The 12390-nt window shown below is 46.9% G+C and overlaps 1 protein-coding gene across 1 annotated transcript in view; it reads right to left on the bottom strand.

The window, feature by feature from the left end:
* LOC137528227 (HHIP-like protein 1) overlaps positions 1 to 12390 on the bottom strand; it is a 47845-nt gene that overhangs the window by 9255 nt on the left and 26200 nt on the right. The window contains exons 4-5 of the mRNA XM_068249508.1: positions 11714 to 12042; positions 4362 to 4488 (exon numbers count right to left, since the gene is read on the bottom strand). Coding sequence (XP_068105609.1) covers positions 4362 to 4488; positions 11714 to 12042 — 456 coding nt within the window. The remainder of the gene's footprint in view (positions 1 to 4361; positions 4489 to 11713; positions 12043 to 12390) is intronic.

Below are 12390 nucleotides of genomic sequence, written 5' to 3'. Positions count from 1 at the left end.
ATCCTCTGTCCATAAATGAGTCCCACATGGCTACCAGAATAGCGTGGGCACATGTGTGACATCACACACGCGCCCACGTGTACTCCGGCAACCACGTGGGGCGTGTGTATGGATAGAGCTAGCACCAGCCACGGACAGGTAAAGTATACTGCACTGGTGGGGGGGGGGGCATATTTGACAATAGGGAGCACAGCGCCAGGGGTTTCATCATGTTCATTGCTCACCCTGATCTCGCACGCCATTACCGCTGACCACGACAGCCCAGCATCTTGCAGCATGTCTGGTCAATACATGCAGCCACTTTCAGCCTGAAATTGGTCATATCGTCGATTGGGCATGTTCTTGGCGGCTTGTTGATCGTCCGCCAAGTCTATAGATGTATGGCCATTAGAGATGGCCCGAACCTCCGATTTTAGGTTTGCGAACTTCCGCAAAAGACTTCAATGGGGGGGGGGGGGCGAACTTTGAAAACTAGAAACACTTATACTGGCCACAAAAGTGATGGAAAAGGATACTAACATCTGAGTTTTTGCATGGATGAGTGGGATAGACGTCAAAAGTCCTGGGGAAAAATCTGGCTTTGACGCAAAGCAGCGTTTTAAGGGCAGAAATCACATTGCATGCTAAATTGCAGGCCTAAAGTGCTTTAAAACATCTTGCATGTGTATACATCAATCAGGGAGTGTAATTAAAGTACTGCTTCACACTGACACACCAAACTCACTGTGTGACGCACCGTAAACAGCTGTTTGTGTAGTGACGGCCGTGCTGGACTGGTGCGCACCATGGCCAGAGTGCAGGCCATGGCGGTTTTCAAGCCCATATGGTCGCCGGGCTGTGGTAGCTCAATGATAGAACAACAGTGACTGTCCAGCTGATCAAATTTGGTCTGTCCACAATGAAGCAACGACCTTATTATCTTGGGTGTGTGCCCCCCCCCCCCCCCTCCCGAGACACTCATATAGCCGTCGGTCATTGCTTCATTGTGATACGCAAGCCCCTTCACCGCGGCAAGGTAACGATCACAAAGGGGAATTGACACGTACATGCCTTTTGTTTTGTTGTTGCAGCTGCACTGCAGCCAGGAAAATTAGGCAGGCATGTACACGCACCAGAAAAATTAGTATAGCGGCCGCTGCTAGCAGCGGCCTTAAAAATTCAGGAATCCGCCTGGAGTCCTGGACCCTGTTGGTGGTGGTGGTGAAGGCAGTCAAGCGGCCTGCGGGCAGAAGTTCTGTGTGGGGAGCGACTTAGTCTTGGGGCAGGCAGCCAGTCACACGGTGTGCAGGCAGAGATGCTGTGTGTGGGGACTGACTTAGTCTTGGAGCAGGCAGTAGCCGTCCGGGATACATGCCTCATTTATTTTGATAAAGGTGAGGTACTGAACACTTTTGTGACTTAGGCGACTTCTCTTCTCAGTGACTATGCCTCCAGCTGCGCTGAAGGTCCTTTCTGACAGGACACTTGAGGCAGGGCAAGACAGAAGTTGGATGGCAAATTGTGACAGCTCTGGCCACAGGTCAAGCCTGTGCACCCAGTAGTCCATCGCTGCTCATACTGTCGATGGTTCTTTCTCTACCATTGTTAAAGAAAGCGTACGGCCGGGGAGTCAGGGTTCGATTCCGGTCCGGAGTTGGAGCCTGAGAAACAGCTACCACCACACATCCAAGGAAGGCAGCAGGCATGGCATGCGAGTCCCGAGGTAGTGACAAAAAATAACAATACAGGAGGACTTTCGAGGCCCTGCTATATACGACACTGATCGACTTTATTACCTTTAACGAGAATCTGTTATGGAGGGCAAGTCTGCCATCCATTCAAGTGAAAGGTATGCGCCGACTGCCAGGTATAATACAATGTGCAGTAACAGATGCAGTGAAAGGTATGCAGTGACTGGTAATACAATACAATGTGCAGCTGTCACACAGGTGCAGTTAACAGGTATGCTCGGAGTGGTATATTACACAGTGTGCGGTCACACAGGTAGTGTGAACAATTATACAATGACTGGTATTACAAATGTGCACCTGTCACATACAGACAGGTACTGGACAGGCACAGTGACACTGCGTGCGCTCACGTATGTAGGTGGGTGCAACGACTGAAGTGAACAACAGGTAGGTATATGCAGTGATGGGTATTACAATGTGCACCTGTCACACACAGACAGGTACCGGACAGGCACTGTGACACTGCGTGCGGTCACGTAGGTAGGTGGGTGCACTGAAGTGAACAACAGGTAGTAGGTATATGCAATGATGGGTATTATAATGTGCACCTGGCAAAGCAGTAATTATACAACCAAAGGCCAGCTGCAAATGAACGACAGGGCTGTATATAATGCAAGTGGGCCACACAAAAAAAAAAAAATAGATCACAAAAACAAGATTAGCTCTCAAAAGAGCTGTTGTGGGGTGCTTTTTCAGTCATAAGAATCAGCAAGGAGCAAGCTAACAATCCTACAAGAGCCTAACTAAGCTTTCCCTACAGGTCTCTGCACAGCAGCTCTCCCTTCGCTAATTACTGCAGGCACACGAGTGAGTCCAATGCCTGACGCTGCCTGCCTTTTATAAGGGGGGGAGGGGCTCCAGGAGGGAGTGTAGCCTGATTGGCTACAATGGGCCTGCTGACTGTGATGTAGAGGGTCAAAGTTGACCCTAATGATGCACTATGGGGGCGAACCGAACTTCCGGAAAAGTTAGCGGTTCTCCACGATCGCGAACCCCGGAAGTTTGCCGGGAACAGTTCGCCTGCGAACCGTTCAGGCCATCTCTAATGGCCACCTTAACTGATGTTGCAGGTCTGACCACTTTTTTCAGTTTCTCCACCTCTTCCCCCTGACTACTGCTCATAGGACAAACCACAAGCACAGCTGATAAGAGGCAAATAGATAACATACAGAGGTGAAGCTAGACGTGGATCTGTTTGCACCAGTCTGGCTGATGCTGGGAATACACAATAAGCGTTTTTGGCACATTGATAGAGAATTTCCGACAGGTCCAATCTGATTTCGATCATTTTTTGGATCGATTTTCTCATAGAAGTGAATGGAAATTGATCGGAGAAACAATTGGAAAATCCATCGGCCAGTAAATCTTCCCAAAAAACGAATTGTGTATTCCCAGCATTATTGCTGTCACCACCGCTGGACCATTCCCCCTTAATTGGTGGTTGGTAAACTTCACATCATCCCACTACCCTTACTCCATTTCCCATAACTCCCTTCTTTACATGTTAGAGTGCTATGCCCCCCAGCCACATCACCACCACCATTCCATAGCCTCACTCTATAGCACTATGGCAGTGATAAGGGCATAACTACATTGTGAGGAGGGCCCCAATATTACATTATAAACAAATTAGTCAATGTTTGCCCATAGTAAAATCTTTGCTCTCCCATATGCTGACATTTTTCATAGACAGCAAAAACTTTAGCACTGGCAGGTGATCTCTGAGGAATGTTTGTTTACGGAGAGGTATGAAGCCAGTATAAAATATACTTGGTCTTCCAGAATGCTCTGGGAGTGAGAATTCCGCAGATCTAACCAGCGATGTGCAAACACGGAAAATTACTGTACAAGCGGGTATCCTGAATAGTTTGCTGCATTCTACTATATTGTGCCTCTTTAAAGTGATTTTTAAGTGAAAATAAACTGATGAAATAGATAATTGTATCTATCCACCTACTTCTAAAAATGACTTTTAGATATCTTACAGTTCTATGCTATGTTTAAAAAAAACTTAAAAAGTAGATTTATTGTTTTGTCTCAGTTCAATGAAACAGTCTGTCCCATGTATCAGAGTGCTAAAATATATGAACTATTGACCTTTTTTTTTATCTATCCCCTACTTTCGGAAGCTCAGTTCTCGGCCAGGAAAGCTGTGATTCCTTATCAGTGAAGGAGGCTAAAGTCCAACTGGGTCCCGATTTGACAACTGTCAGATGCATAGCTGAATATTAACTCTTTCAGGCACAGAAAGAAGAAAAGCAACACAGCATAGTTATTTGTGTGCTTGGCACTGTACATACAAATGTCTTTCTCATCATGTCAAATGTCACAAAAATGTTCCACTTCTCTGCAAGTCAAGAGAATGTTTGTGCATCAACCAATGTAAAAACCAAAACAATGGCAAATTGAATCGAATCGAATCCCGATCGGACATGTCGGATTGAATCGAATCAATGGATCAAATCGAATTGGACAAAAAAAATTGTATGGCGTAGATGGGGTTTGTAAGCTTATACAGGCAAGGGTCTCCACCTATTTTTCTAATGATTGCTGCAGACATTTGTGCTGCAGCTGCATGCAGGGATGTCTGTCCTGTCATTGTACAGAAATGGCTCTGAATGTCACTCTTACCCACTCATGAAGTCGCCAAAGATGTAGCGTCCCATTAGGTTGGGCATTTGACATCCGCGGTAGACATAGCCGCCAGTGATTGACTTCCCCATGGAGTGTGGGTAGGCATATATAGGCAATATATCATCTAAAAAAACAATAGAAAAAAAATTAGCAAGGTGTCTGAAGAAAAAGCAAAAGTCATAACAGTATTAAACTTTCCACTTTACTGTACAGAAATAAACATCTGATAAAGGTTATAACCCTGTCTGTCTTCATTTTAGACATGAAGCGATCTTAAGCCTCCTACACACGCTCAATTGAAGTCGTTTGAAACTACAGATTTTACTGTGTTGGATGACAATCGGGTGCCTTAGGGCCGGTTGGGACAGGCGACTGCTGGCAGCTGTGCACGTAGTTTACTGCAGGGATCCACTGTGACCCACACTGAGATGCATGGCAGCGTTCATCTCAATGCGTTTATCATCGATTGCCTGCAATTGCGCGAGTGCCGCGATCAACTGAGTTTTGTCTGAGACGATGCGTATACCTTTTACTGTCAGCTGCGTTTACGGTTCCATATCCCAAAACACGATGCAACAGCGAAACCCCGGGAGCCGATGCCACACACTCTGAGGCAGAAAACAGGTGTGTGAATTGGCCTTACACAACACAACTTGTAATAAATATACACAGATGAGACAGTCAGTACAAATAGAAGTACCCAGATATAGTAGGAGGGATGGCACAGCCCATTCAAGCTTATAGTCTAAAGGGATAGGGGATGGTGTGCAAAGGTATCTAATGGGTTGGTGTTGGTAGCTGTTGAGTGATTTTGGGATGGGGTCATATAGGACAGGCAGGCACTGTTACTATTATAGTTTATTTATATAGCCCTGACGTTTTCTGCAAACAGTTTATGCTTATTTAAAGATCCTCACATTTTTACAGCTCCAAAGGCAATAAAAGGTTATGAGAGCCACGTGCCACACAGAGCAGAGACAGATGTGCTATAATGCTCTGTGACGTGGCTCTGTGTCTGTCATACATCCACAGACACTCACTTCCTATCATTGTGTAATATGCTGCAGACATTGGAGCGAGTATTTCATCTCTCCGGATGACTTATCTGACTCCCATTGTGTGCTGCTGATCTGGAATTTATCAGCTATCTTGGCATAAATGTATTAATTCAACAGCAACTATACCTCAGTGCTTTGTTACAGTGGGGAAATTGTCCTCTGCTCTCCAGGACTCGTATTTAGAGGGGTGCAGGCATGGTTCTTGTCATGGATGCCACAGCGCTTTTTGGAAGGACATCTCTGTCCTACTATTGAGGCACATCAGGCTACATGAAAGTGGGGGCACATCTGGCTACCTTTAAGTATTGGTGGGGTTTTGGGGCAAAATTTCCATGTTTGCCATGGGCCCTATACTTTATTGCCTAGATATGCCCTTGCCCAAGTGAGAGCAGCCTTGGGCCTTTTTCACACTGGAGGCTCAAGGCGGTGAATTCAGTACCTGTCAGCTGCTGCCTTGCACTGGCTGGGTGCTTGCTAGTGCTCGGTAACGGCAGTGAAGTGGTGGTCCCTTCATAGCATCACATATAAGTTAACTAGCTTCTCCCTAAAGCTACATACCCACGCTGGTCTGAACTAGGCTGTGGAAGACGATAACGACCAAAATGGCCGAGAATCGGGGGTCAGACCAGGGTGTGTACAGGGCCACACGATGAAAGGTTCTGGCATGTCAGATTTTTAGCAATGCCTGACACCCAAGCACTGCACGTCCACATTGTTCTCCTCGCTCCTCCAACTGGAATCCGCATTGTCGCATACCGCTTGTCGTTCCTCCGCCCCCTCCATAGCAACAGATGCGTCGCCAGCCAAGGGCTGATGATGTGTCTGTACAGCATCGGCAATGCTCATAATTATTTCCTTTTAAACAATGCAAATTGCCTGGCTGTCCTGCTGATCCTCACTTATACTCTTAGCCAGAGACCCTGAATAAGCATGCACATCAGGTGCTCTGACTGAAGTCTGACTGGATTAGCTGCCGTTCCAGGCCACCGTGGACTCTGGGATAATACACAATTTGCCTTCCAGCTACTGCTAGCGGACGAATTACAGTTTTTATACTAATTTCGGCTCCATCTTTTGACGGCACCCAAATTACTGACTGAGCACCGCTATAGCTGTAATTCACCTTACGGCCTGCAGCGGTGCTACGCCAGCGCCGGTTTTAATTAATGTAGTAGCAGCCGCGCTAATGAAGTATCACGGTTGTGCTACTTCACATCGCACCGCACATGAGAGGTGCATCCATAAATTAGAAATGAGCGCATGCTACGCAGCACTATCGCACATAGGGCTTGATTCACTAAACCGTGATAACTCAAATATCACACCTGATCAAAGGTAACACACCTTATCAGAGTAGCATAGCGAGCGCTACGAACCCGCAGGGGCTCAGGGCAGGACGAGTGCCATTGCCAATTAGCAGGCATACGTTCGTAGTGCTCGCTATGCTACTCTGATAAGGCATGTTAACTTTGATAAGGTGTGATATCTTTGATAAGGTGTGATATATTTTCATAAAGTGTGATCTTTGATAAGGTGTGGTATTTGAGTTATCACGGTTTAGTGAATCAAGCCCATAGCACGCACGCTGATTTCTAACTCGCGTTGCTACAGCAGTGCTGAATAATGAATCAACCCCATTGGCTCTGCCTGGCAGTATACTATTAAAAATGATCCTTTCATTTCAATTTGTAGCATGCTAAGACTTTTCCATAACTGACTGCTCAAATTACTCTTCTTTGTAACCATGGCATCAGTACTCTTTGTATCCTGTTTGGAGTACTGGTTCCCTGAGACTGTACAGATGCCTTTTCAACACCTGCACTAATTAAGTGGCAGCAAACTGACACTTCTAACTACCAGTTCCTGTGAGAGACGGTACAGGCTGCTCTCAGGTGTTGCAGACAGTTGCAGATGTGTGCGGTTATAGTGCTGGATGTTAGGATCTTGGTGACTTCAGTAGGGAAAGACCACAGCAAGTATGTTTTCTAGATCTTAATGCTGGATAAGAGAACTGCTCACCAGGCTGTGCTTTCCTAGACTGGAGAAAAGATCACTGAAAAAAACCCAACGCTGGTAAAAACTTCAAATGCTAGCTAGCCATGCAAAGCATGATTTAACAACCAGCAGGCTAGACTAGTGTGGCTCAGTCTAGTGTTTCAGTGGAAGGGGGGAGATGAGAGAGGCCTGAGGTCTCCTAGTCGTGCTGTATAAAATAACTCTTAGATGGGAAAATCCTTTCGTCAGTTCCAGGTAGAATCAATAGGGATCTGCAGTAGCAGCCATACAAGCACAGGTCAGAGGACAAGACACAGGGCATTTATATTTTCTCAAAGCACCAGGGCTGCAGCTACTAGGGTACACTCTATAGGTAGTAGCAGTGTTAGGGAGTCTTGCCCAAGGTCTCCTCACTGAATAGTACTGTACTGAGCAGGCAGAGCCAAGATTCAAACCCAGGTCTCCTGTGTCAGAGGCAGAGCCCGTAGACCAGTACACTATCTAGTCAGTTGGGGGTCAGCACGTAGCAATGGTGGGGACCAGGAGGATGTGGGAAGCCTCTGCAGAATCCAGAGGCTTCTCATGGGTACACTTTAAAGCTGCATAGAAGAGCATTTGGGGCTTACTTTCAGTTAGTTGGCTGTAGCTAGGAAAGGAAATACCATTTTTAATAACATTAAACTGCAAAACACCTGTGCTGCTGGAGCCGTTGAAAAGGGCGCTGGTTTACATAGTTACATAGTTATTTGGGTTGAAAAAAAGACATACGTCCATCAAGTTCAACCAGAGAACAAAGTACAACACCAGCCTGCCTCCTTCACATATCCCTGTTGATCCATAGGAAGGCGAAAAACCCTTACAAGGCATGGTCCAATTACCCCCTAAAAGGGAAAAATTCCTTCCCGACTCCAGATGGCAATCAGATAAAATCCCTGGATCAACATCCCTGGGACAAAAAGCTCATCCGCCAAATTAGACCAAATTAGATCCCCTCTAAGGCGTCTTTTCTCTAGACTAAATAAACTCAGTTTATCTAACCTTTCTTGGTAAGTGAGACCTTCCATTCCACGTATCAATTTTGTTGCTCGTCTCTGCACCTGCTCTAAAACTGCAATATCTTTCCTGTAATGTGGTGCCCAGAACTGAATTCCATATTCCAGATGTGGCCTTACTAGAGAGTTAAACAGGGGCAATATTATGCTAGCATCTCGAGTTTTTATTTCCCTTTTAAGGCATCCCAAAATTTTATTAGCTTTAGCTGCAGCGGCTTGGCATTGAGTACGATTATTTAACTTGTTGTCGATGAGTACTCCTAAGTCCTTCTCCAAGTTTGATGTCCCCAACTGCATCCCATTTATTTTGTATGGTGCCAGACCATTGTTACGACCAAAAGGGGGGGGGGGGGGGGGGGTTATCCCGTTTAAAAGCGCACCAGCTATAATATAATAAAAAAATGCTTTTTGCAGCCGCAGTCCGCATAGCGGGTGGAACCTGCGCCTGCTATTATAGCAGCCGTCCTTCTAAAATGGATGTGGGGGGGGGGTGAAGGTTAGGTCGGGGGGAGGTTAAGTGTTACGCAGGGAGGGTTCTGTGTGAGAGTAGGGAGAAGTTAGGTCATAGTAAAATATAATTAAATATTACCGATATTTTACTATTTGAATGAAGTAGTAGAATATCGGTAAATTTACTGATATTCTACTACCGCTATCCTGCGCTATTTTCAACAGGCGCCTTTTTCAAATGTATGCTTTGCCGCACCCATCTCTGTTCGGTAAAAAAGGAGAGAGAAAAAATTAATAATGACATTTCTTTAACGTTAGTATTCAGTCACCTGCAGGAATCTCACACCACATTCAATCCACAGATGCTTTACAGATGATGACGGATTATGTTGTACATTATACAACCCCTTGCAGTACCTGCCAGCATGGCCGGCCTTTGACCTGAGCGACTGGAGAGGTCGCTCAAGGCACCGGCTTTCAGGTGGGCGTAGGAGCATTCATCTACCTTGTCTGGACTGGCCCTGGCCGCATTTCTACATGGCTCTGGGTCGGTCTGTGCAAGTAGTAGCTCTACCTCCGCTGCGGGGGATAATGGGAGTGAAGACTCCAGGAACCTGCTGCTGCCTCTTGCGGAGTGCGTGTGAGCCATACGTGCCAGCAGTGCTGCCCCTCGCTCACAACGATCTCTGATTGGATGGCTGCTTCTATGGGGGATGCAGGCAGCTCTGGAGCTGTGCACTTCAAATCAGAGACTTGTCACTCCTGAGTCCTGGCCATCTTCTGGCCCCAGCTACACAGCAGACAATCAGAAAAGTAAGGTTCCCCAACTGCCTCCCGGGCTATATACACTAAAGGGGGATCTGCCTACACATACTAAAGGGCGATCTGCCTGTGTACACTAAAAGGGGGGGGGGGGATCTGACTATATACACTAAAGGGGAATCTACCTATACATACTAAAGGGGTGGGGATCTTCCTATGTACACTAGAGGGGGGACGGATGTGGCTATATACACTAAAGGTGTGTGTGTGTGTGGGGGGAATCTGACTATATGCACTAAAGGGGGGGGGGGGGGGAATTAACGGTGATCCTACCGTGCTCAGTTACTTGATTCCTGAGCCTAGCTGCAGTATGAAGCGTAAACGGATCCCAGGGTTCACGTACCATTTAATTTTGAAATTCTATAATTTTTATGAAAATTCCAATTCAGAGTTTTGTCAACTGTTACAATGGCTTTATGTTTCCATAAGCATGTAAGGCTGTTTTTTGCTGTTACTCTTTATTCTTGCTAAAACAAAAATGAGTGCCTCATATGCAATTTACTTTTTCTCCTGAGTTTTCTCCCTGGTGATATTTTCACAACTTGTCATAAAATGCATTTTAAACCGCCAGCAAGCTAGAAAAAAAACAATAACTTTGTTAGCACTTTTTCACCAACTTTTAGATACTTTTTCAATTGTAAAATGCTGAAAGAAAATTATCTGTTAGAAGATATCTCAGGAGAAAAGGTGGATTGCATATGGACCTGTGTGTGAGAGGTGTGTGAGAGGTGTGAGAAGTGTGAGAGGTGTGTGTGTGTGTGTGTGTGTTAGGCCCGGTTCACATTAGCGGTTGTTTGCCAAACGGACCGGATGACCTGACCGGATCCGGACCGGATCCGGATCGGAACCGTACGGTTCTGATCCGGATCCAATCCGGATCCGGTCAGGTTGCATCAGGTGGTAATCAGGATGCGATCCGGATCCGTTTGGCAAAGTTAACGTAAAAAAAAAAAAAAATGTTGGGGTCTGGGAGGTCAGCAGAAGGGGGACCTGTGGAATCAGGCCCTCTGCTGTTTAGCACTCACCTCCACCTCCGACATGCTGCCAACATCCTGCCAACACCTCCAGCTCGTGCTGCTCCACTCCAAAATGCTTGCCCATGTGTCCCCAGCCAATATCGCCGCAAAAATCCGCATAGGAAGTGGGGTAGAACATCCGGATTTCTCAGCCAGTGTGTTGTGCGGCCTCCGGTTCCCATTTGTTTGTATTGGCCGGATGGTGCAGTCCGGCTCCGCCCCGGATACGGCTGCCGGAGGGGCCGGATGAAAAAATAGCGCATGTTGGAACGGAGGCCGGAGTCCGGATCCGGCCCGGATCCGGTCCGGCTCCGGTTCTGCAGAACGGACCCATGTGAACGGACGCATAGGCTTTAATTGCTATGCCGTGCGTCCGTTCCGTCCGTTCTGCAGGCGGTGCGGCTCCGGCACGGCGATTCCGGAGGGCCACCGCAAGTGTGAACCGGGCCTAAGTGTGTGTGTGTGTAAGTGTGTGTGTGTGTAAGTGTGTGTGTGTGTAGGTGTGTGTGTGTGTGTGAGAGAGAGAGGTGTGTGTGTGTGTGTGTGTGTGTGTGTGTGAGAGAGAGAGAGAGAGAGGGAGGTGTGTGTGTGTGTGTGTGAGAGAGGTGTGTGAGAGAGGTGTGTGAGAGGTGTGCGAGAGGTGTGTGAGAGGTGTGTGTGAGGTGTGTGAGAGGTGTGTGAGAGGTGTGTGTGTGAGGTGTGTGAGAGGTGTGTGAGAGGTGTGTGAGAGGTGTGTGTGTGTGTGTGTGTGTGTGTGTGTGTGTGTGTGTGTGTGTGTGTGTGTTCACCCGCGAAAAAGATGAATGGGGGGGGAGGGGACACCAAAATCCTGGAATAAGATAAGTCTCCCACAAAGCCGTCCCGCACATAATGCATCCCAAACATCAAGAAACATGATGAATAACCATTCAGATCAGACTGCAGCAAATTGTGTAACATTAGTTGTGGCCACTCACTGAGGGATGCGTTGTTACACAGCTTCTTGTCATAGCAGGAGAACCCCTCCTTTGCTCTCCAGCCATAGTTCCCTCCTTTGTGGATCAGATCCACCTCCTCAAATTTATTCTGCCCTACATCTCCACAAATGAGGCGTCCTCGTCCCTTTCCAGTTACTGGGTCACCTCTGTCCACTGAGCAGCGCCACATATTTCTGGCCCCATAGGCATACACCTCCGGACGGGCCGCTCTCTCCCGCAGGAAAGGGTTGTCGGCGGGTATGGTGTAGGGAGGCCCCTTGTCATTGCCAGTAACATTGATCCGAAGGACTTTGCCTAGGAGAGAAGATCTGATGGGAAAAAAAGAAAATACAAGTTTATCTCAAATTGCCAGTATTAAAATAACGTTTTTTTTATGTCCCGACTCCCAAGCAATCTCATTTGCTTTCTAGTATTCACCATAAAAATGACACAGATATCGTGCAGATACATTCACCTATCTGCCGGCTCATGTCTCCTCTCCACCACCATGCTCTTCTTCCTGTCTCTTCACTCCCAAGTCGGATCCATCTGAAAATGGCGCCTGCGAATAATGGCGCACGGTGTTGCCGCTAATCTGTTTGTCGCTTATCGCTATTTAACGTTAAAGCCTTATCGTTATTTAGTGTTAAAGCCTTATTGTTATTTAGCGTTAACAC

Source organism: Hyperolius riggenbachi, chromosome 8, assembly GCF_040937935.1.
Source record: "Hyperolius riggenbachi isolate aHypRig1 chromosome 8, aHypRig1.pri, whole genome shotgun sequence".
NCBI lineage: Eukaryota > Metazoa > Chordata > Amphibia > Anura > Hyperoliidae > Hyperolius > Hyperolius riggenbachi.
Note: the sequence above shows the minus strand (reverse complement) of the source record. Positions and strands in the feature narration are given on the sequence as shown.